Below are 24060 nucleotides of genomic sequence, written 5' to 3' on the forward strand. Positions count from 1 at the left end.
GCCCTGGGTCCCTAGGCTGGTGAGGCCTTGTTAGGCAAAACCTAGCAGTGGGAATGATCTGGAGAGACGCCCAGGGAGATGGATGAGGACTCATCAGAAGAGGCAGTGGGGGTCTTGGAAGAGAGAGACTCTCTCAGAAAGGTGGGGTGATGGGGGGAGCATTAGTGTTCAAGGGACTTGGGTGGATTCCTGACAGTCGGGTGTCCCCGTGTGTCAGCCCGACAGCAGCCGTGTCTCACCGCCATTCAGCAGCTGGTACTCCACGCTGTAGCCCTGCAGCGCCCGCTCGCACTGCGGCTCCTGCCAGCTTACTTTCAGAGACGTGGGTCCCAGGGCTGAGAACACCAGGCGGGTGGGTGTGTTGGGCACACCTGCAGCCAAGCGGGAGCCTGGAGACGGGAGGCCACAGTCAGCCGGTGTCGGGGGTGTCTGGGCAGGAGTGCTGGTTCTAGCCCTGCCCGCCCTCAGCTGTGGTGCCTGCACTGGCCGCTGGCCAGGTGGCCCACTCACCCTGCAACACCCTGTCCAGGCCACCCAGCACCTCCTGAACGTCCTCAGAGTGGGTGCGGGCCCTGCCCGTGCCGAGACGGGGTGAGCCCGTGAGTCAGCCGGCCCCCACCCTCCTCAGCTGGCCTGGCCCCTCTCCTGCCCCAGCCCAGCACCCCCGGAGGACAGAAGCCGCGTTCGGCACCAGCGCTGATGTGGATGGAATGGAGGGTAAGGTGGCACGGGCGGCGGCGGCGGCGGCGGCGGCGGCGGGTGGATGGGTGAGAGATGGAGCAGGACAGCTGTGGAGGCACAGGAGGGCCACCCCTGTACTACCTGGGCCCCAAAAGGGTGCTGCTGGCTGCCCAGCCAGGATTATAGAGTCTCTTGAGTCCCCGGAGTGGGGGACCCCCTTCATCTGAGCCCGACTCCAGGACCCCAGGGCCCAGGACAGCGGAAGCCTGCTCCTCCCGTGTTCCCAGATGGGAGGGAGGCCTAGGGCAGGACAAAACAAGAGTGAGAGGGCAGGAAGTGTGCATGTCAGAGGATGGTCAGGAGGGCGACGGCAGGCCAGCAGCCCGAGCCTCCAGGAGCTGGAAGAGAGGAAGGATTAGGGGGAGAGCAGGGGAGGTGGCGGGCACTCACTCTGGGAGGAGAGGGAGGTGAGGGTTGAGTAGTCCCTGGGCAGCGTGGCCGAGTGCGAGTGTCCCGTGCGGGTCAGTGAGTGGTAGTCCCGCGAGAGGGTGGAGGACGTGCTCAGCACGCGGTGGGACAGGTGTGGGCTCAGGTGGGTGCTGTAGGCGGCGTTGCTCACAGTCATCCTGTGCAGGGAGTTGGCACTGCCCGGGAAGGCAAAGTCCATCCGCCCGTTCACCAGGTGCTCTGTGGGGTAGAGCAGGGTCACCGGACCGGCCCGCACCAGGCCTGGAGCCCCTCGGGGCAGGCTGCGGCCCTGGGAATTCCCTGGATTACCTACCCTCTGGGGGCCCTTGGCATAAAAACAACCTGCTCCCCTTGGCCCGCCAGGGACAGAGGCCCTTGGAGGAGTCCAAGGGCCCCCTAGGCGTCTGCAACTCAGGTCCTGTGGCCTGGCAGGACGCCCCTATGGGCGGCTGCTGACCTCAGCCGGGGACTCACTGCCCCTGCAGTTGGCCCTGCCCTGGGGAGAGCCCAAACGCCTGCCCTTGGGTCCCCTGAGGCCTCTGAGGGGTCTCCTTGGGCACCAGGGCCTGCCCCCTGGACACAACAGACTTGAAAGTTTGGGGGCAGTCCAGCTTTGGGGAGAGCCCCAGCGCCTGCCCTGGGGTCCCTTGGCTCTGGGGTGGCAGCCGGGCAGCCTGGCTGCAGTGGGCTCTGGCTGGAGCCCAGAGGCAGCAGACCAGCGAGCCTAGGTGGGTGCGGGTCAGGGCAGGCCGGTCACCTCCCTCCCCGCCGGTGCCCCGCGCGCCCCCATCGGCGGCGCCGTCGTCCAGGGGCCCGCGGGGCGGCTCGGCGGAGTCGGAGGAGCGCCGGCTGCTGGCCGACGGGCGCGGGATGAGCTCCGGGGGCAGCCGCCACGTGACGCGCCGCAGGTCCAGCTCCTCCCCCAGCAGGGGCTCGAACTTCCAGCCGCTGCCGCCTTGGGAACAACGAAGGGCCGCGTTGGCACCGCCGGGGGGCGCGGGCGGCTGCGCGGAGGGGCTGGGGGAAGAGGCGGGTGGCGCTGTGACGTGAGCCCATCCTCTGGCTCTCTGGGATCCGGGTGTGTGTGCCGGGGAGCCCGGTGGCCCGGCGAGGCCCTGGCCCGAGAGGTGGAAGAGGGCAGCCCGGGCTGCAGCCGGCGAGGGAAGACCCCTGGGCCAGAGCCCGGGCTCTGTCGCCAGCTGTGAGGATTTGCTGCTCTGAGCCTCAGTTTCCCGTCCGGATAGCGGAGGGAGTGAGCTCTCCCCTGCCGGCCTCCCAGGGGCACTTCCAGCAGCCAGAGTGCGTCACAGGCAGCCAAGTGTAGTGCAGCTGAGCTGGGGCACCTGATTCGTACCAGCTGCTCTTTACTTCAGACCCTCAAAACTCTCAAGACCCTTGGGCTTGGGTTCCTTAAACCCAAGCTTGACACCACGGAGGCCTGGTACAGGCAAGGATGGAAGAAAATACAAATCCTGGAGGATTTTCACTAATGGTAGTGTGGATTGGCATCCCATTTCACAGATCAGAAAACAGGCACAGAGAGGGTGATTCATCTGAATTCCTGCAGTGGAGCCAGAGCTAAAACTGACTCCCCAAGGGTCCCAGTCGAGGGCTCTTTGCATCACACTGTACAGGAATCAAGGAAGGAGGAGGAACAGGGCCAGTGTGGGGAGGAGACACTGCTTTGTGGGCCCCAGAGCCAGGCCTGCCTCCTCCCACATAGCCCTGTCCCTGGGAGGTGGCCCGAGTCCATGGCATTGCTGGTGGGCCTTCGAGTCTCAAAACTATGTTTCCATTCCCAGGTGCACGAGCCTGTGTGCATGTGCCCCAAGCACAGGTCTGTCTGCCTGTCCTCACACACAGACGTGCACACGATTCACTTGGGCCACGTCGGCTTTGTCCCCTCTGTATCCACAGCCAGTGTGGTGCCTGCCAAACCGTCGGCTTTGTAGATACTCGTCTGGGGCTGAGAGGGGACTTCTGGCGTGACCTTCCTGCCCAGTGCTCACTGGCCCCTTGGCTCTCTCTGGACACCAGTGACGGCCCCACCCTCTACCCAGGACCCCCACCTTCCTCGCAGGCGTCCCAGGCCCACTCACCAGTGTCATCAGAGACGCTGGGCCTCTGGCTGCCAGTCGGCGAGCGGAGCACGTCATCGCTGTACATGAGGAAGCTTTCGTAGTCTTCCCCACCCTGGGCGTCCACGATGGGGATGTCCGGGATGATGGGGACTGCAGGGTGGGAGCGGGTGAGCCGGGGCCCCAGCCTCGGCCTCCTGCCCGCCCCTGTCTGCCCTGTGCCTCCCGCCCACCACTCACTGGACATGGGCCGCTTGGGCTGGGTGGCCAGGTTGATGATGGCCTCCCGCTCAGGCCCCCAGCCTGCCCCGTTGCGAGCCTTGACCGTGTAGCGGTACGGCTGGGACTCCCGCAGGTTCTCAATGAGCAGCGTCCGCTTCTTGGGGCTGTCTACCAGCACCTTCTTCATGGGCCCGATGGGTCCTGGGACAGGGAGAGTGCTTCAGAGGGGTCATCCAGCTTCTGGCCTGGTCCCTGCCTCTGACGCACCAGGACTGTTGCACAGCCCCTGAAGTGCACCCAGGAGTTTGGGGAACGAGTCAGGGAGCAAGCAACTGTTGAACCCCAGCTGCGTGCCAAGCCCTGAGAACCTGGGTGTGACTGGCTTAGAGAAAGCTCCATGCGGCTCATCGCTAAGTTAAGTGGCAGAGACAGACCGGACTCAAGTCGGCCCCACTGTCACCTCTACCAGTTGGTAAAGGGTCCTGCGTCCATGTGCGTCTGTGTGACGCTGGCTCCCGAGGCTTGGGCGCCCTCACCACCTGTGCCTCACTGCCCAAATGCATGGCTGCCCTGGTCACCTGGGCAAGGATGGGAGGAGAGAGGCAGGCCTGAACCTGCACCTGAGGACAGGCTGAGGCTTGTGAGAGCTAAGGGCGAGAGCAGAGGGGAAGCAGCTCTCCTCCGCCACACCTAGAAGGGTGGACGCAAGCCCTGGGAGAGAGGAGGAAGAGACCTCAGGCTGCTCTGAGCAAGTTACGGTGCCTAGGCCCCCGTGTGACAAGATGGGGCCCTCTATATTGGAAGACGTCTGGGAGACCAGAAAATGTCCCAGTTTCCAGGGGGTCCAAGGGAGGGCTCTGGAAAACAACACCTGCGAACTTGATGTTGTTTGTTTGCCCCACCATGTAGCATGCGGGATCTTAATTCCCCAACCAGGGATCGAACTCGTGCCCCCTGCAGTGGAAGCATGGATTCTTAACCACTGGACCACCAGGGAAGTCCCTTGATGCTGTTTGATAAGTAAACAGCTGTGCTCCAAGAATTGGCTGATGTTGGGCTGTCAGCCGGGGGAGGTCTCTTAACTGCCCTCTCTCATCTCTGTCCACCAGGGGGAGAAGGGAAGGGGGCCACCCCAAAGTTGCTGATGCCCTTGGGCCAGGAGGTCTGCCTCACACATTCGTGACACAGCGGAGGCCTCAGCAGGCTAAGGCCGTGGGCTGAAGCCATCGGTCATTCCTGGGATTAAAGGCTGGGTCAGAAGGCACTTCCTGACAGTGGTCCATGGGTGGACCAGGTGTTGTAAACTCAGAATGAGCCAAGGATGTGATGCAGCTGCTGAGAAGCTTGTGCTTGGTCATCCAGGCTAGTGAAGAGCAAGGAGCCTGACACCCAGAGCAATCCTGCTGCCCTCTGCCCTGTTGGGCCAACCTGGGGCTGCTAAGCCTGACTCACTTTAGGGTCCGCAGGTCCTATTTGGGGGTGATCAGCTCTCCATCCCTGAGATGGACTAAACAGACGTGAGAGTGCAAGGAGGAGGGCCCTGCACCAGGCGAGAGGCGGGACCAAGTTCCCTCAAATAGTTTCTCATCCTGACAACTGGCAGGGGTCGTCCCTCCCCTTTCCAGGACTGAGAGAAAAATAACAGTTCTGCCAGGTGCTTTGGCCTAGGGCTGCCAGATAAAATATTGCATGAAATGTACTAGAAAAATTGTCTATTTGAAGTTCAGGGTGCCCTCTGCTTTTATTTGCTAAATCTGTCAACTCTACTCTGGCCCTAAGAGAACCGTGTAGAATTGAGCCATTCTAGTTACCTGCATGGGCAGGCAGCCCTGGACACTTGTGACCCCACTGCACATATATAATCTCAGGCCTTCCATCCCTACCTGCCCCGGGAGCTTCTGGGCTTGGCTTTGGAACGCAACTCAGCCCAAACCTGACCACAAAGCTAACGATGCCCCAGGCAATCAGACATATGGGCTCATCCACTGACCGGGACGCTGTGACCTCCTCCCACTCTCCGCCCCCTCCCTGGGGGCAGAAGGAGAGGCCCACATCCTTACGGTTGTCCTCGTTGACCAGGCCATAGCAGACCTCATAGGCTGTGATCTCGCCGTTGGTCTCAGCTGGCTCAGCCCAGCTCAGCTGGGTCACGGTGGAGGAGACGACATTGAAGGCCAGACGCCCCGGCTCGCTGGGTACTGGAGGGGGAGGGGATGCAGGAAGAGAGCTGTCAGCCGCAGAGAGGGGGCAAGAGTTCTAGGGGGTCGGGGGACAGGGCTGGGCACACTGGCATCAGGGTAGCTGGGGGGCAGACAGGTGGATGGACGGAAAGGCGAGGCCTCACCTTCCGGGTGAGTGCGACAGGACACCAGGGAGCTGTAGGGGCCCTCGCCCTGCGCCCCGTAGGCGCACACCTTCATCTCGTAGTCGCAATACGGGTACAGGTTGGTGAGCTCCACCGAGGGCACCTTGCTGTCGAGGAGGTGGGCTTCGGACTCAGAGTCACCCTGGATCCAGTACTTCACCTGCTCCCGGGGCGGGGCTGGTCAGTGGGGAGCAGCTGGCAAAGCTGATCGTCCCTCCACTGAGCCCCACCCTTGTTACCCGCTTTGCGCACAGACACGGAGGGACCGAGTGACCTGCCGGGTTCACACAGCAGGGCTGGGGCAGAGCAGAGGTATTTCTGGGCTGGTGGGGCCACCGTCCAGGAACTTGCCTCTCCCCCGGGGCACAGATGGGGGTTCCCCCGTCCACTGAGGCCAAGCATGCCCTCTCCTCTCCCTCAAGGGCCCTCTGCCCCCGGGTGGCCCACCTCCCCACTATGTGCCCAGCCTCCCCATCCACCACCCTCATCGCCCCCCCCACCTTACCCGGTACCCTGTTGGCTTGCCAGGAGGGGGCAGCCAGTTGAAGTGGATCTTCCGGGACCCGGCGGCCTTGGCATTGGGGTTCTGTGGGGCACCCAGGTCACCCCGGGGGAGTGGGGGTGATGACAGGGTCTGGCCCATTAAGTTCCCGTCCAGTTCATCTGCAGTGGGTCAAGCCAGGGCAGGGCAGCCAGCTGAGACCCCCTGCTGCTTTGAGGGGGGGCAGGAACCCACCGTCGCCACCAGGGGGCGCCAGAAGCCCAGTTAAACCCCAACGCTCCTTCCCTGCGCCCCCCTCAACTGAGACCTGCCAAAGGGGGTCTCTAGAGGGCTGGTGCCCCCATTAGTAAAGCACAGGGCATCCTGCCAAACTTGGGGGCGCCCAGGAGGGTCTCCGGAGGGACGAGAAGGAGGAAGGAGTTTGCTCTCTCTCTCCCTTTGGCAGCCAAGGGTGTGTCCCACGTGAGAACATTTGGCTCCTCCCAACGCCCTCCATCACTCCCGTACCCCAAGACTCCTCCTCCTCCCCCATCTTCTCGGTAAGCCTCCTCTCCGGGTGGGCTCACAGACCCCACTATACAGTTCTCAGGACCCATAAGAACTGTTTCACCCCTTCTGGGAACACCTGCATTTTAGCTGGAATTAAGGCTGAAGTCAAAGGGCTAAGGCCCTTAGTGGTGGGATTCACAGCCAGCAGCAGGCCGGTGGCCGCGTGACCCCAGCCTCTCTGATTGAGAGGAGGGTTGCCAGATAAAGGCAGGATACCTAGTTAAATTGGAACTTTAGAGAAACAACAAACACTTTTTTAGGATAAGTACATCCCAAATAGTGCATGGGACATACTTATACTACAGATGTGGTGGTTACTTATCTGAGATTCAAATTTAACTGAGCGCCCTGTATTTTTACTTGCTAAGACTGTCAAGAAGCCCCCAGCCCTGCTTAAGCTGACTCCAGACTCTGCCTACCTCGGTCCCCAATGATGACAGTGGCAGACTGGGGCTGGCCCAGGCGGGCCCCAAACTTGGGGTTGCTGAGTTGGATGTAGAAGCGGCGGGTCTGGCAGCCCCGCAGGAGGGAGTCCATCTCCTGCAGCTCCAGGAGCTTCACCTGCAGCTCCTTCCAGGTCTCCCCAGGTTGGAATAGCAGTTCGCCCTCTGTGGGGATATAGTCCTGGGAGTGGGAAGGGGTCAGGGTCAGACCAGGCCTGGGAGAATGAGTAACGGCCCCACCCCCCACCCCAACCTCACAGGTAATGCAGAGACCCTCACACACAGACTGTCCCACGTGGACACGGAATGGCTCATGTTTCTACAACACCTGTTGTGCATCAAGCACTTTACAAATATTAGCTCGTTTACTCCTCAGGGCAGTGTGAGGTAGAGATATTATTGTCCCCATTTTACAAATGAGGAAACTGAGGCACACAGAGGTGAAGAAACTTGCCCAAGTTCATACAGGTAGTGGTGGTGGAACCAGGATTTGAACCAAGGCACAGAGACAGGGATGCAGATATGGAGGGTCCCATACAGGCAGGCACTCAGCTGGGGGAACTGAGATTTGGAGGCCCCAGACAGGGAGGGAGGAGCTGTTCCCCGCAATGGGGCTCTGAAGTCTGGATCCCACCAGCCCCCAGGCCCTGCCTCCCGGGTGGGGTGCTTCCAACATCTCCAGCTTTTTTTTTTTTTTTTTCCCCCCCCAATGCCCCAGAGCTTTCCTGAGCGCCCTTCACATGACGCCACTAGGTGGCACTGCAAACTAACATTCAATTCCAGGCACTGCTAGCCAGCCCCGCTGTGCGGAAAGGGACAAACTCAAACGCTACAAAAACCCAGAAAGAAAAGCAGGAGTCGCCTGCAAGACAACTGACCTGGCGGGGGGGGGGGTGGGGGATGCTTCAAAAATGTCCAGGTGACAAAAGACAAAACCGGGGAATTATTCTAGATTAAAGGAGACTAAAGACACATGACAACAAAATGCAATGCCATACCCTTGACTGGTTTCTGGATTGGAGGGAAAAAGTTATAGAGGACATTACTGGGACATGTGAACATGGGGGGATCTGAATATGGACTAATTATTAGTTATGAGGACAATGTGACATTTCTTAACTTAGGTAATTCTGTCGTAGTTATGTAGAGTGCCCTTGTTCTTAGCAGGCGCCTGCAGAAGGGTTTAGGGTCTATATGATGTCTACAACTTACCTTGAATAGTTCAGCCAACAAAAGTAAACCAAACACACACTCTCTCCCTTTCTCTCTACAGTTATAGAGCTATAGATACATACACACACACACACACACACACACACACACACACACACACACACACACAGGCATGTATACATCTATATAGAAAGAGAGAAAGAAAGCAAGGTGAATCTACGTAAAGAGTAAATGGGTGCTAATTTTGTTAGTCTTTCCATTTTCCTGTAGGTTGAAGCTTTTCAAAACAAAAAGTTGAGAAATAAAATGTTTTTAAAAATAGTTCAATACCAAAGGAATCTTTATAAAAGCATAACAGGACAGCCAGAATCTCTATAATATGGCATATTCAGTGAAAAGTTATGGGCATACAAATTCCTCTTTGGCGTTTTTATGGGGAGCCCTGGAGCAGTAATGAGAACTGTTCCTACCGATAAAAAGAAGAATAGGGTGTGTGTCGGGATCTTCTGAGTGCACGCCTGCTCCCATGATTGCCAAGTGGGCCTGTGGGCCAGTGAGACTAGACTTTATTACTTTTTGAGTGAAGTTTTGATGTGAATATTTTTAGTTTTAAAATGTTGGTAACAGGTATAAACTGGATAACTAATGAGAACCTACGGTATAGCACAGGGAACTCTACTCAATACTCTGTAATGACCTATATGGGAATAGAATCTAAAAAAGAGTGGATATATGTATATGTATAACTGATTCACTTTGCTGTACAGCAGAAACTAACACAGCATTGTAAATCAACTATACTCCAGTAAAAATTAGTTTAAAAAAACATTGGTAATAGGGAATTCTCTGACGGTCCAGTGGTTAGGACTGTGAACTTTCACTGCCATGGGCCCGGGTTCGGGTTCGATCCCTGGGTTGGGGAACTAAGACCCCACAAGCCATGCGGCGTGGCCAAAAAAACAAAAACAAAAACATAAAATGCTGGTAATAAATTTAGAAAAACAAACAGACCTGTAAGCCAAACCAAGCACATCCACCACCTGGATTTGGCAGTTCCCTGAGACTGGGGCCCAGTGATAAAGGGGACACTGCCCTACCACACGGCCCTCCCTGCCCTGAGGGCTGCTCCTGTGGCACGGCCCAGAGAGGGCCTGCCCGGCAATGACAGCCCAGGGACATGGGGTCTGTGATCCCACGTCAAGAAGCCCAGAGTCCCTGCACAGGGGCAGACGGAGGTGTCTATTTCTCTGTGGAGAGTTTGGCTGTCCTGGTGGATCCTGGGATGTTGGGAGGGGGACACGGATGGTCTGGACATGATGAGACCTTACTCCTCAGGGCGTCACTGGCACTTTTGGTGCGCAAGACAACCCTGCTGCAGGGTGGCCGGGCAGGTGGACATGTCCTTGGGAGGCCAGCCAGCGGCACCACCAGCATCCGGAGAGTCAGGCAGCTGCCACGTCCTGCTCCCACCGGGCCCTTGGGACGTGCCCTTGACCTCGTGGTGGAGACTCACCTGGTTGCCCTGCGCTGTGTCGTCCTGCGTGCAGTAGGAGACCTGGGACTTGCCGTTGTCCAGGATACGCCGGATGATGGGGATGCGGGCCACGTGCTCCCCGCGGCTGACCAAGTACTCGGGCTGCTCAAAGGACACGATCCCGCTGGCTGCAAGGAGCCAGGCACCGGTCAGGGGTCTTGGCCACAGTCCCTTCTCAGCCCCCGCCCTCCCTCTGGCCCAGCCCGGCCCACACTCCAGGAGTCTGCTTGTCACCCCTCTCTGGGGAGGGCAGAGGAAGGGGCTGGAAAAGTCTGCCAGGAAAAGTTGACAAGGCTGGAACAGTGTCCAACTAACATCTTGGAAGGGTCAGGGCAGAGAAAGGAGGCCGGGCAGGGGCAAGACCAGACATGAGAGCTGAGACTGAGAGCTGGGGCAGAGTAGGCCTAAGTCCTGGGGTCCTGGAGCAGGTGGGGAGGAGGGGTCAGGGACCAGAACAGACCCTCTGGGCACCGGAAAGATGGTTATCAACAAGTCCAGGTTCCCCGAGGAACTAGCAGGGAAGGCACCGTGGGTGACAGTGGTGTGATACCTTGCTCACCCCTCTAGATAGGCTTGGGCAGAGGGAGGCCCCAGTCCCCTTCCTGCTCTGATGCCCTGTCATCCTAGGGGGGGCCCCATTCAGTCTCCCAAGTTCAAAGGCCATAGGGGAAGAACAAGGAGAGGGATGTGCAATGGCCCCAGGAGGACGTAGCACCCTCTGGTGATTATAAGAGAAGCTCCCACACTCAGTGCTTACTACCAGGCACTGTGCAGAGACGTACAGCCACACACTCCTCACAAGAGCCTGATACCCATTTTACAGATGGAGAAACCAAGGCTCAGAGGTTAAGTCACTTGCCTAGGCCACATGGCCAGACCCCACTTCCACTTGGATTCGAGGAGGAACAAGGGACCCCAGAGCCTCCCTTTTGGACCCCCTGTTCCCCCTGACCCTGACCGACCTTGCTCCTTGATGATGGTGATGTTGACCAGACGGCGGCCGAGGGTGGCAGTGCCCACGGGCACGTCGATGGCCTCCACCAGCAGCTGCTTCTCGTCATCGTCCTCAGGCCGGATGAAGAGAGGCACCCGCACGTCCACCAGCTCCACGCCCTCCTGGAACTCCACCATGCCCCGGGCGTCTGGGCGGGCGGTGGGGAGCCATCAGATGGGGGTCAGGGGGCCGCACAGGGGTGGGAGGTGAGAGGGAGGGGCACAGAGAGCCTGCCCACCTACCCTGGTCTGCAGTGAGGGTGTAGTAGCCAGGGGCCACCTTGAGCTCATGGAAGGCCCCCTGCTCCACGTGCTTCTCCGTCAGCTTCAGCAGGGCCTGCTTGGCCGAGCGGGGCGCTATCAGCACCGTGTCCACAATGGTGTGGTCCTGCCTGGGGGCGGGGTTGGGGGGGAGGTGTCAGGCTGGCCAGGAGGCTGGCACTTGTCCCGCCCCGCCTGCCTGTCCTCTCTCCATCAGGGGACAAGGTTCCAGGCAGCAAAAAGCAGAACCAGACGGTCCTAGAGGCCCACGCTGGTCCCACCACCTCGCCCTGCAGCCTCGGCATCCTCATCTGTGAAATGAGGCCACTACTCCCACCCACCTCACCAAGAAGGGCTGGTGAAGCAAAAGTAGAGTCAGGACAGCAAAGATGTGAAGGGTATAGGCCCTGAAGCCAGACTGCCTGGGTTCAAATCCTGGCTCTTATATCTTAACAGCTAGGTAACCTTGGGCAAGTTACTTAAGCTCTCTGATTCTCGGTTTCCTCTACTATAAAATGGGAATAGCAATGGTACCTACTTGGATAAGATAACCACACACATGAAGCCCTTAGAACAAGGCCTGGCCCGTTGTAAGCACTCAGAACGCTGGTCTAAATGGTTCTTACTGAAGGTGATGTGCTCAGTGAGAGCTGTATTCTGTTACTGTGCAGTTCTGTCCTCTCTGCATGCTGTTCCCACCCCCTCTCTTCCCCTGGGGGGGCTGGGACTCGGGGTAGGAACTGGAAAGGAGGTGTGTCACCCACTGGACCATCTTCTTGCCAGCCAGCGGTGCCTCCAGGATCAAGGCCTTTGGCGTCGGAGGAGGGCTGCAGCTGGGCACCGGGCTATCCCGGGTACTGGGTAGGGGGCTATTGCCGGCACGAGGGCAAGGACTGGGTCTGCTTGGTTCCCTGTGGTTTTCCTGTTCTAGTACCGGGGCTGGCTTTTGGTGAGGGCTTCATACTGGTATTTGTTCAGTGAAGGTCCTACCCAAGGACAGACCCAGACAGCCCTCCTTTCCAGTGGGATGGAGATGGAGATGGAGATTGGGGTGGGGGAGGGGGCAGAGGGGGCAGGTACTTGGGGCTGGTACTACCCCACCTGTGTGTCTTCGACTCACTTTTTCCCGGCATTGGGCTGCTGCCTGTGGAGGACAAAGTGGGGAACGTGAGCCAGGTGGTCCCTGGGGTGGAGGCACGATCTGCCTGGGGGAAATCCCCTGTCGTTGGCTATATGGGCGGCACCCTCACCCAACCCCGGGCACCCAGGACCCACCGGAACTTGGTCTGCTGGAGCTTCTGTGCGCCTGTGATATGCCTGTACACCTCGTTCAGCTGCCAGGCAAGGGAGGGCTGTGAGGCTCGGGCCCTGGGGGAGCCTCTCCACCCAGAGCCATCCTGGCCCAGAGGACCTCTCGGGGTTGGCTGGGGGCGTGGCCATGGGCACGCACATTGCCTCTACCCTTCTGGAAGCATTTACAGGGAACAGATCCCAGGATGATCCCAGGCCAGGCACATGTCCAAGGAAGCCCTTCTTTCCTGCCCGGAAAAATCCAGGTTCCCCAGCTGCTTCCCTCTGCTCTCCCGCCGCCTGGCTCACACCCAGCCCAGAGATGCCAGCTGCCTGGGATCTGCTTTTTTGGCCCTTACGTTCTCCTCCACTTCCTGGCGCAGCTGGTCACATTCTCGGGTGCCAGGCTTCAGTAAGTTCTCGGTGCAAAGGCGGGCAAGGCGCAGGGACAGCCCGTAGGGCGCTAGGGGCAGGCAGGGAGGGGTGTCGTCAGCCCCCTGCACAGTGGGCACCGCAGAAGCCCCATCCAGGAGCCATGCTTGGATAGGGGAGCACCTGAGGCTTATAGCACCATCAGGAAGGATAGAAGGCAGCCAGACCTGTGCCTGCACCCAATACCCAGAGAAAATAGGAATGGTGTGATCCCGGACCCGGGAGCAGCGGTGAACATGCCCTGGGCCCCAAGGGCAGCCCCAAGACCTGCGGTGCCCAGCCCTGGCCCTCACCCAGCTCCGTGGGGTTGATGCCGGCAGCATGCGAGGCAAAGCCAGGCCGTTGCACGTTGTTGGTGATCTTCCAGCGGACCATGTCACGCCCCTTGAGGTTCCCGCTGCGCAGCATGGGCGTGTCCAGGTGATCCGAGGCCATCAGGTTCTCCCGCAGCATGTAGTGGTCTTCCTTGAAGCCCACCATGTGACCTGTGGGACAGGGTCCTCACACTGGGCCCTCACACTGGGCCGCTCCCTAGACCTTCCCCACCACACCCCTGCAGGTGGGACCCCGGGGCCTCCCGCCTCTGTTCCAGACTCAGCCCCCGCTTCCCCTCCACCCCAGCTGGAAGAAAGAGCGGGCAGAAGCCCACCACCCCTGCTGATGCTGGCCTGTACCTCGGTTGCAGCACGGGAGAAGGGCCAGGCAGGCCTAGGAGACAAGGTGGGTGAGGATGAGAGCTGAGACAGCCACCCCAGCCTAGGTAAGCCCCTTCCGCCACCACCTCCCACCCACGCCAACGGTCCAGAGGGGCCAAAGGTGCCTTCCCCAGACACCAGGATATCCAGGCAGCTGCAGGGGTCTAGGTGTGTGGCACACAAGGTGGGTACAGAGGGTGATGGGGGCCGAGGGTTCCCCAAATTTGTGCCAGGGGACCCTGGTCCTGCTGTATACTCTGGAAAGTAAAGGTTCTGTGATCAAACCCATTTGGGAAGCACGGAATTCCTTCCCCTTATAGTTTCACTATTCATACAACTAGGTCAAAGGCTCTGAGAAGTCCTGCAGAGAAGAAAGCGCTTTCTCAAATGTATTTGATCACACAACCCTTTTCCTCTGTAACACACACTAATATCCCACAACACTGGGGGTCACTGCAGAGTGTTGCCTCTGCGCCCCACAATTCAGTATCCCTTGCCATGCCATCCTCCACGTTTTCCTGTCTCCTGTCTTTCCTCCCCAGTGAGACTGTCAGCTCCTGGTGGGCAGAGCCCTTCCTTCCCTGTTAGCTCTCATGACCCTTTGCATGTGGCTGACCCCCGGGCAGGGGCTCCCAGGTATCCAGCCACTGATGGTTGGCAGAGGTGAGAGGCTGGGGTGGGGAAGGCACCAGGGCTGGGCAGAACATGTGGGTTCGCTTGGCCTCTGCCACCCACAGGGACCCTGGTGGCGGGTGGAGACCCTGGGGGAGCCCCCACCTTGCAGCAGGCACAGTACTTCCAGCAGAGCAGCCCCAGCAGTGCCGGGAACAACAGGAGGAAGATAAGCAGGGGGATGAGCCACCAGAAGGTGCCGGGAGGGCAGTCTAGGGAGGAAGGAGGAGGAAGAGGAGGGAGTCGGTGCCGTTTCCCCCTCCGGGGTCTGCCAGGCCACCCACATCCCCCCCGGCCGGCCCTCCAGCTCACCCTTGCTCCTCTGCACCAGGACGGTGCTGTTGGGCCCGGGGGCGCCGTCACCCTCCACGGTGTAGCTGTACGTACAGTCGTCGTCCTCGTCCCGGAAGGAGCAGTACTCCACCACCTCCTCCGCTGCACCCACAGACGGTCAGCAGGGCACCCGACCCCACCCCAGAGCACCTTAGGGCCTGGTGAGGTGGCCGCTCCTCACCACGGCCCTACTCTGGGGCCCACCCCGCCCATCACAGGGTGGGAGGCACCTCCCTGGGGAAGAATGCAAGCTCCCGGCAAACTGTGCATACAGATGGGGCAAGGCGGGGGCTGCCCTCCAGGAGCTTCAAAGGCTGCAAATCTGTGCCCATCCTGGGCATCACTCAGGAGCTGGGCTTCTACAACATTTTTCTTTTTTCTTTTCTTTTTTTTTTTTTTTTTGGCCACATGTGGGATCATAGTTCCCCGACCAGGGATCGAACCCACGCCCCCCTGCAGCGGGAGTGAGTAGTCTTAACCACTGGCACGCCAGGGAAGTCCCTTCTAGAACATTTCTCTGACCTAGAGGAAAGGAGGCTGTGTGCCCCCACGGCCCAATTATGTGCCTTTGCCGTGTTCATGGCCCTACCCAGCTCTTTGCCCCCTGCCCAAGCCAGAAGCCATCTCCCCAGGTGTGGGGGCCCTGGCCAGACTGTGTGTCCCCTACCTGGGTCTGTGTGACCTGTCTGGGTTCTGTGACCACTCTCAGGTCTGGAACCCCTCTTTCTGGACTGCATCTCCTCAGTTTGGATTATGAGCCCCCTACCCAGCTCTACAGCCCTGCCCAGATGAGAGACACCACCTACCCCATCGGAAGCCCCCCTGCCTAGTCCTCTTTCCCTGCCCCATACCTTTCTTAAGTTCATCCACCATCTTGACCTTGAAGCTGCACTCCGTACACGTGTGCCCCTTCTTTTCACCGGTGCCCCACGCCTGGCACTGCACACAGGAGCGCAGGTCCTCACAGAGGCCCAGGTGGATCTGGGTGGGCGAAGAGGGCCAGATGGGCACCGTGTTGGGCGGCGGCCCCTGCCAGGCCCACTCCCCCCACGTCACACCCTTGGGCAGCTCCTCTGGCACCAGGCTCAGCCCCTCTTGTCCGTCTTGCCCTGTGCCTGGGGTCCCCATGCCCATACCCAGTGAATCTGGCCTCACCGCTGAGTAGTTGATTTCGCAGATGGTGTCTGTGTAGAGCGACTGTTCGTTGCAGTGGCAGCGGCCACACTCGCAGTAGCCACGCCCATTACAGATACCCTGAGTCAAGAGGAGGCACCAGTGAGCCAGCTGTGCCCCCATCCCTGCCTGAGAGGGCGGGTGGTCCTGATTGGGGCCCCCTCCGCCGCCCCCCACTGTCTGCCTCATGCCCAGGCCTACCCCGTTGCTGTCGATGCAGGTGGCATTGCTGAGAGGACAGTCACAGCTCAAGCCTGTCCAGCCAGGCTCACACACACACTGGCCCATGGAGCAGCGTCCCCGGTCTGCAGAGAAGGGGAGGGGAGAGGAGAGGCACACTTGCACCCGCAGTCCAGGCTGCCCACTGGCTGGAGCTGCCTTGGGAGCTAGGATGTCTCCAGCCAGGGGCAGAGCCATCTCTTCGTTGCTTTCTTGGAACTCCCTTCTCTCCATTTCTCCTGCTCTATTGTGCCCTTCTACCTTCCACTCTGCAGCTGGGGTGATCACCCCAAAACACAAACCCAATCATGTGTCTCCCCTGTTTAAGAACCTCTAATGAGTCCTGGCCAATGCAATAAGGTAAGAAAAAAGAAATAAAACATAAGTTTTGGAAAGTAAGAGATGAAAAACTGTCATCATTTGCAAGTATCAGAAACATGTCACAAAATAGCAAGAAGAATCTATAAATAAGTTATTAGATTTCATAAGTGAGTTTAGCAAGGTGGCTGGATACAAGGTTAACAAATAAAGAGTTAGAAAATGAAATTAAAAGCACCAGTGAGGACTTCCCAGGTGGCGCAGTGGTTAAGAATCGGCCTGCCAATGCAGGGGACACGGGTTTGAGCCCTGGTCCAGGAAGATCCCACATGCTGCAGAGCAACTAAGCCTGTGAGCCACAACTACTGAGCCTGCGCTCTAGAGCCCACGAGCCACAACTACTGAGCCTGCATGCCACAACTACTGAAGCCCGTGTGCCTAGAGCCCGTGCTCCGCAACAAGAGAAGCCACTGCAATAAGCCCGTGCACCACAATGAAGAGTAGTCCCCGCTCACCGCAACTAGAGAAAGCTCGTGCACAGCAGTGAAGTCCCAATGCAGCCAAAAATAAGTAAAAAATAAATAAATTTATTAAAAAAAAACACAAAAAAGAAACACACCAGTGACTCCCTTTTGCCCAAAGGGTGAAGTCCAATATCCTTACTAGAATAGGGGTTGATTAACTACAGCCTGTGGGCCAAATTCAGCTCACCACCTGCTTTTGCGAAAGTGTTATTGGAACAGAGCCACACTCATTTGCCTTTGTATTGCCTATAAGCTGCTTTCTGCTACAACGGCAGAGCTGGGTAGTTGTGATGGAGACCACATAGCTTACAAAGCTGAAAATATTTAATGTATAGCCTTTTAAGAAAAAGTTTGGACTAGACTAAAACTGGACCCATCCTGGACTGGAACACACTGGAACGCACTCTGGCCCTGCCTCCTTCCTGGCTGCATCTCCCTCCCCTCCTGTCTCAGCTTGGCCTGTGCCAAATGTCTGCCTTTCTCCAGACGTCCTGGGTTCTCCCTCCATTTCTCTGAGCACACCCTGGGGTGGGCAGGTGAAGAGAAGAAATGGCAGACAAAAGCAAGAACGGAGGAAAGGGTAGAAAAGCAGGGTCTTGACCCCCCGTGGCAAGTATACAGTTGGGGCTTAATAAGTATTTGGTGAGTGGATTTTCATTCATTCTCCTCCATTTACCCATTCAGTACTTCCATGTGGCCCCTGTGGGTTCTGTGACCCCTGCCCAGCTCCGGAAGCCCTGGCCAGCCTATGTGCCCATGGCCTGGGCCCACACTGTGTTAGGCCCTGTGGGGCTACAGAGGATGCATTACTCCAGGCCCTGTCTGCTAGAGATGTAGCATCTTCCGAGAGAGGAAAGATCGCCATGCCATATACCACCGATCACTGAGGTTGAGCTGGGTGGTACCCACTCTAGTGGGATGGGAGAGTGGAGAAGGGGGTGGGCACGGGCCGGAGGACCTCAGGGGGACATTCCACAATGGGGATTTCATGTTGGCAGGGGCCTTGGGCATCAAGTTTGTGGAGGAGGAGAGAGGTCCAGGTTGGGGCTGGACTTGGGAGAGGCACTCAGGGAATCTAGAGGAGGGCTGGGCCTGAACATGGGGGTCCTGACTCCCAGAGAGGCTCTCCCAACATGGGCTCTGATGGCAGAGCCAGAGGCGGGGGGCAGGGGCTGGACACCCAGGCCACCCTCTCGGCTCCACCCCACCTGGGCCAGTAGCTCACCGTTGCAGAGGAATCCGGAGGCGCGGGGGCACTGGAAGTTGTCGTATTCGCAGAATTGACCCTCATAGCGGCCTTCACCATAGCACACGCAGTGGCCGCACTGGCACTCGCCCTGCCCCGAGCACAGCTTGTCCTCACCCTCCCGCCGGCAGGGCGCCAGGTCGCTCAGGGAGCCAGTGGAGCAGTTACAGGTCTTGCCGCTCCTGCAGGAGAAGCCAGTCACTTCCGCACGGCGCAGCAGGAAGGCTTTCACCATCCCATTTTACAGATGAGGAAACTGAGGCTCTAAGTGGGCCCCTGTGGGTCTGAGTTACGTAGACAGCAGGGGCTGAGCTGAGACTCAAACCTCAGTCCCCTGAGACCCTCCCCCTGTCCCTTCCTCAAGTCATGACAAACTTATTCAATGTCTTGAAGCTTGAAAAGCCCTTACTCTTACTAACATTCTCTTATGACTCCCTTCTGCTCAGGTAATAGGTGCCCATGGCTCAGACACTAAAGGTCCAAAAGGGATGGAGGGTAAAGTACGTCTCCCTCCTGTGTCCAACCCACAACACCCGAATGGCCACCACTGCCCTGATTCTTACATGTCTTTCCAGAGGTAATCCTATATATCCATATATTTCTTTTTTTTTTTTTTGGCCACGTCATGCAGCTTGCGGGATCTTAGTTCCCTGACCAGGGATCGAACCCGGAGCCCCGGCAGTGAGACCGCTGAGTCCTAACCACTGGACTACCAGGGAATTCCCATATACATGAATTTCAAAGTGCTTTGAACTGAATCCACCTGCCAACTAGACATACCCCTTTCCTAGCCCTTTCTATGCCCAGCTGCCAACCCACCCTCAGCAGCCTACATGGTGTGCCCAGCCCCTTCTCTGGGAGCTGCTGGCATGCTGGGTGCTGGCTTCACCCTCCCACACTCACCAGCCCTCATTGCACACACAGTGTCCGCACATGAAGTCCCCGTTGAAGCTGCAGCGAGATGACCGCTCCTCTTTCTGCTGGAATGAAATCATGGTGGGGTGGCTGGGGGGGTGAGGGACGCTGGACGCTGCCCCTCAGGGCACCCCGAAAGGGAGTTGTGGCCACAGGATGCTCTGCTGTGTTACTCAGGGCCCTGGGGTGGTCGGCTTAGCCTCTCCCTCCCTCCGCGACCTGGCGGGGACGCATCATACCATCTCACAGGCGCACACGTCACAGACGATGTCCACGTCCATCTTGAGGCCATTGGAGAAGGAGGGCTTCAGATGGATGTTGCCCTTCTGGTCCGCTTCTGGCAACTGGCACACGTGAGTCCCCTCCAAGTCCTCGATAGCCCGCAGCTGCACTTGGTATGTGCCCTGCAGGGACCCCGCTGTCAGACAAGGGAGGCCTGGACAGACCACCAGGGGGCAGTTGTGCCTGAAGGCTCTAGGCCCTCGAGCTCCAGGGATGTGTCTGGCCCCTGACACCCAGCCCCCTGCCCGCCCTTCCTCAGGGCTGCAAACTTGCTTCTTCCAGGCACAGTCACGGTAACAATAGCACCAACAGTAACCAGGGTTGCTTTTGGCACATTCACTCATCTGAGCAGCCCTGAGCTCCGAGCTGATTGGTCTCCACTTTACAGATGAGGACAAGCCAAGGGGCTGATCCAGAGGGCTTCAAACCCAGATCTGACTCTGGAGGCCATGCTCTGGACCTCTGTTCAGGTAGACCCCGCCCCGCAGGGTGCTGTGCCCGTCCTCCCCTGCCCCGGGACCCCCACGGAGGCGTACCACTTCCCCCCGCCGGATGAGAAAGGACCCAGTGTTCGTCTTCTGGAACATCCTGGAGGTGACCTCTGTCCGCAGGCCTCGGGGGCTTTCCAGGGCCCGGATGTCCAGGTTGGAGCGGATGCGCTAAGAGAGCAGGCGATCAATGGCCTGGGGGTACCCCGGGCTCACCCACCCTGGCCTGGCCTGTCTGTGCTGCACTCCCACTTACACGGAGGCCTGGGGTGCTGGCGGGGCGGGGTGGGGGTGGGGGGTCAAGGGAGAAGAGCCTGCAGGAACCTGGGGCCAGGCCCAGGGGGCGCTCCTCAAGGGCTGCAGAAGACCCTGCCTCCCTCCTATCCTATTTCCCAGTCCTCCGCCCTTCAGCCTTCTCTCCAGCCCCACCCCAGAAAGGCTCAGCCTCCAGAGCCCTCACATTGAAGGCCTCCTGCAGCAGATCCACGATGTTGGAAGAGTCCTCCTGCAGCACCCCCAGCGAAGAGACAGGAAAATATGAGGACAGCTTCTGCAGGAGAAAATGCCAGGCCGGGGCTCAGCCTCCAGAAGTGTCAACTCTTTGAATCCAGACCACAGCTTTGGGGTTCACTCACTTTGCAGATGGGGGAGCTAAGGCCTGGCGCCTGCTGTGCGTCCCGGAGCCTGTGCTCTTAGCCCCCACCTGCTTGGGAGGGGGGCTGGGGAATGGGCACGTGGACTCCTCTTCCCACCAGGGCCCATCCCAAGTTTTGGGAAGGAAGGGAGGAAGGCAGATGGGGGTGTCTGAGAAGTTCCACGGACCCTCCCGCCTGCCCCCATCCTGCCCAGTGAGGCCACGGTCCCCCGCACCTCGTAGTAACCATAGGAGTAGTTGGTGACTGCGAAGATGGGGATGATATTGTGCTGGCCGAGCAGGCGCACCAAGGTGGGCACCGACGGGTAGTCCTGTGTCCTGTACTGGGTGTAGGTGCCCGTGGTGTCCAGGTGGCACTCCTCGTCGTTGCGCCTCATGATGCCAGCCAGCACGTTGGCACCGTCCGCCTCGTAGTGGAAGGCCGACTCGGTAGAGAACACCAGCAAGTGGGTGCTGTCGGGGCGCCAGCCGATGTCCCTCTGGGGAGAGCGAGGAGGGGTGCCCGTGGAGCAGGGGACACTCATCACAGCGTCGTGCACAGTGACAGAGAAAGCACGTCCCAACACGGGGCTCAGCGAGGACACAGGATTAACAGCCTGATGCCCCCATGAATGACGCACGTGACAGACAGCACATGAGTGACGACGGGGAAAAACAGAAACCAGCGATGGGAAGTGGGAAACAGAAGCAGGGGCTGTGCCCACAGTGGGCACCACGCACGATGGGAACCAGGTTCATCCAGCTGTCCCCACAAGGTCCTAACCACTCTGCGAGAATATCTCAACTGCACAGAAAAATGCACACCATGCAGCGTTCAACAGAAGAGTTAAAATAGGTACAGCAAGCAGCACGTGAGAAATACATGGGATGATTTTGAAAACCATGTATTACAAGAGAAAATGTTTATGATAGCATTAGGTGAAAAAAGAAAAGTAAGTTTCAGAACTATACGTACACTGATTCCAGCTATATAAAATAAGGAAAAGGGAACAAAGTACGCTGGTGGGGTATCAGTGGCTGGCTGTCTGATGGTGGTGAAATTATGGGCAATTTCTGTTTTTTGTTTTCCAAATTGTCTGTAATATGGATACACTATTTTCATTTTTATTTCTTATTTTTTAATTTTGTTTTATTTTTTGGCCACGCCACGTGGCTTGAGAGATCTTAGTTCCCCGACCAGGGATGGAAGCCCGGCAGTGCAAGTGCTGAATCCTTAACCACTGGACTGCCAGGGAATGTTCTTTTTTGTCTGTGAATACATTATTTTTTAAATGAAAAAACTGATGTGCACATAAAAAGAAGTGCCCTCTTCCAGCACAGTTGGAGACGGGTATTAACAGGGAGATTGGGTGGGAGGCTGGCCTCAGGGCACTGAAGATTCCAGAACCCCAAGACTCACGTCCGCCTCACTGGCCAATACAAAACCAGGCTGTGACTGCTCAGGCCCTGATACCTCTAAACTCGGATTGGAATTGAGGGCCCCCCAGTGGGTCTGAGCTTGTCTTAGGGGATGGGGGTCCCAGCCTGGTACCAGAGCAGGCCAGTGGGCAGCTCATGCCCTTGTTGAAAAGCACAGCCGGGTCTAGGCCGGCAGGACCCGCCCCGGCACTCACGGTGCACACGGCCGTCTGCAGGATGGCATCGAAACCTCCTTCGGGGGCGTCCAGGTTGCCTGAGATCCGCTCTCCCTTTAGCTTGTTCCGGAACTCCTCCACGTCTTCCGTCAGGCTGATGACATTTTTGAAGGAGAAGGGGGCGTCACTGTTGGGCCAGGGCTCCTTCAGCCTGGGCGGAGGTAGGAAGGAGAGAGTCAGGGAGGGAGAAAGTCAGGGGAGGAGACGCCCCCAACCCCCTGCCCACCCTCTCTAGGGACCGCCCCCTCGGCTCATTTCAACCTGAAGACTTCCAAGTGCTTGGGTGGAGAGGGCGTGGGCCACCTGGCCAGGACCCCTGCCCACTCGGTCACTCACTTCTCGGGCCTCATGTCTGTCTGAGGGACGCTGACTTTGTCCACGAACTTGCCAAATCCAATCGTGTAGTCGCTGGTGAGCTGCCTCAGGACCTGGGCTGGGCATCAACAAAAAAAAAGAGAGGGCAGCTGGGCCCCAAGAACCCCACATCAACACAGGGGCCAGGGGCTGGCTTGGGAAGGAGGAAGAGGAAGAATAACTTATTGTCAACACTTTGCATGTTGGGCGTTAGCTCACGCACGACAGCCCTTGTCCTTATTTACGGATGAGGGAAATGGGACTCGGGGGACCCAGAGTCATGCATGCAGCTAGTTGGAGGGTGCGGCCGGGGAGCTGGACCAGCCGTCTGCAGAGCTGGGAATTAACCTCAGCCTCATGGCAGCTGGTGCCCTCCTTGTCAGTACCAGAGGAGGGACTTCCTTGGCAGTCCAGTAGTTAGGACGCTGAGCTTCCACTGCAGGGGGCGCGGGTTCAATCCCTGGTCAGGGAACTAAGATCCCGCAAGCCACGAGGCGCAGCACATCCAAAAAAACAAAAAGGACCAGAGGGTTCTGGTTCCCACCCCGTTGGGGCCTTCTCTGCACTCCCGAGTGGTTATTGGGGTCTGGACAGGACCCGCCTCTGAGAATGGGGGGAAAGAGTTCTTGGGGTGCTCAGATGTCCTGTCCTTCCTTGAGGAGTGGGTGCAGCTAGCCTGAGCCCTGGCCTCCTGAGCAGGTGCCCAGCCAGCTGGGGGAGGCGCCTCTCTCCATGCCCTGCCCTGCTGTCTTCCGCGCCGTACCCAGATCCTGCCCCATCTTCTTGAGGTTGTCCAGATCGTCAGACATGGAGTTGGAGAAGTCCATGAGGATATACAGGTCCATGGGGCTCTCCAGGGGCTCAAACACCTGCAGCTCAAAGTGCCGCTCCTCTCCCGGCCGCAGCCGCACCCGCAGCCCCTGGGGGGACACCTGGCTGCGGTGCAGGGTGGTGTCGATCTGCGTTTCCTGTGTCCAGGGGAGGGGGACACCTGGCTGGAGGGTCTCTCCAGATCTGATGGAGATACCTCTCAGCTCAGCCAGGGGACACGATAGCCTCCCACAAACAGCCAGCCTTGAGCTTGGAGGGCCCAGCCCCCTTGACCCCCACTCTGGGCACCTCTGTGATCTCGAAGCTGCTCTCCATGACCACCATGCTCTCCTGCCGGCAGCCCGCAGCCAGCAGCTCTGCCTGGGTGTTGCAGCGCCATTCCTTGAACATCTGGCCGGAAGGAGATGGAGTCAGGAGGGCAGTGCCCTTCCTCTGGCTGTCCTAACCCTGGATTTACCCTCCCCCCCGACCACCCCGATTTTCCTGACCCTTGCCTGTTCTCCCACGACCGCCTGGCCTGAGGCTGGGCTGAGGGCGGGGCAAGTGGGGGCCAGAGCCCAGGGGTGGGGTGTAGCAGGGTGGGGCACGCAGGTGGGGAAGGTGGCCTCGCACCTCATCCGTGCAGTAGGCGCAGTGCTTGTCCACGCGGATGCACTCGGTGCAGCTCTTCACCTGGGCCTTCTTGCAGCGGTTCGCTGGGGAGCAGAGATGGGCGTGCCCACTGAGATGC

The 24060-nt window shown here is 58.7% G+C and overlaps 1 protein-coding gene across 5 annotated transcripts in view; it reads right to left on the reverse strand.

Annotated features, from left to right (window-relative positions):
• Positions 1-24060, reverse strand: part of ITGB4 (integrin subunit beta 4) — a 30737-nt gene that overhangs the window by 1577 nt on the left and 5100 nt on the right. For 3 of the 5 annotated variants that reach the window (XM_057536491.1, XM_057536489.1, XM_057536490.1), the window contains exons 3-35: positions 23943-24025; positions 23619-23720; positions 23263-23467; positions 22482-22578; positions 22125-22296; positions 20727-20990; positions 20317-20406; positions 19905-20027; positions 19326-19490; positions 19075-19151; positions 18151-18353; positions 16066-16169; positions 15847-15945; positions 15543-15672; positions 14671-14793; positions 14464-14570; positions 13666-13699; positions 13285-13476; positions 12919-13022; positions 12545-12603; positions 12390-12413; positions 11252-11400; positions 10978-11157; positions 9995-10143; positions 7285-7489; positions 6320-6477; positions 5794-5974; positions 5510-5647; positions 3468-3650; positions 3249-3380; positions 1132-1368; positions 823-981; positions 240-389 (exon numbers count right to left, since the gene is read on the reverse strand). In XM_057536491.1, coding sequence (XP_057392474.1) covers positions 240-389; positions 823-981; positions 1132-1368; positions 3249-3380; positions 3468-3650; positions 5510-5647; positions 5794-5974; positions 6320-6477; positions 7285-7489; positions 9995-10143; positions 10978-11157; positions 11252-11400; positions 12390-12413; positions 12545-12603; positions 12919-13022; positions 13285-13476; positions 13666-13699; positions 14464-14570; positions 14671-14793; positions 15543-15672; positions 15847-15945; positions 16066-16169; positions 18151-18353; positions 19075-19151; positions 19326-19490; positions 19905-20027; positions 20317-20406; positions 20727-20990; positions 22125-22296; positions 22482-22578; positions 23263-23467; positions 23619-23720; positions 23943-24025 — 4578 coding nt within the window. Of the gene's footprint in view, positions 1-239; positions 390-822; positions 982-1131; positions 1369-1462; positions 1475-1885; positions 2098-3244; positions 3381-3467; positions 3651-5509; positions 5648-5793; positions 5975-6319; positions 6478-7284; positions 7490-9994; positions 10144-10977; positions 11158-11251; positions 11401-12389; positions 12414-12544; positions 12604-12918; positions 13023-13284; positions 13477-13665; positions 13700-14463; positions 14571-14670; positions 14794-15542; positions 15673-15846; positions 15946-16065; positions 16170-18150; positions 18354-19074; positions 19152-19325; positions 19491-19904; positions 20028-20316; positions 20407-20726; positions 20991-22124; positions 22297-22481; positions 22579-23262; positions 23468-23618; positions 23721-23942; positions 24026-24060 lie in introns of all 5 variants that reach the window. The other 2 variants (XM_057536493.1, XM_057536492.1) reach the window with 2 other exon arrangements.

This window comes from Balaenoptera acutorostrata, chromosome 20 (assembly GCF_949987535.1).
Source record: "Balaenoptera acutorostrata chromosome 20, mBalAcu1.1, whole genome shotgun sequence".
Lineage (NCBI taxonomy): Eukaryota > Metazoa > Chordata > Mammalia > Artiodactyla > Balaenopteridae > Balaenoptera > Balaenoptera acutorostrata.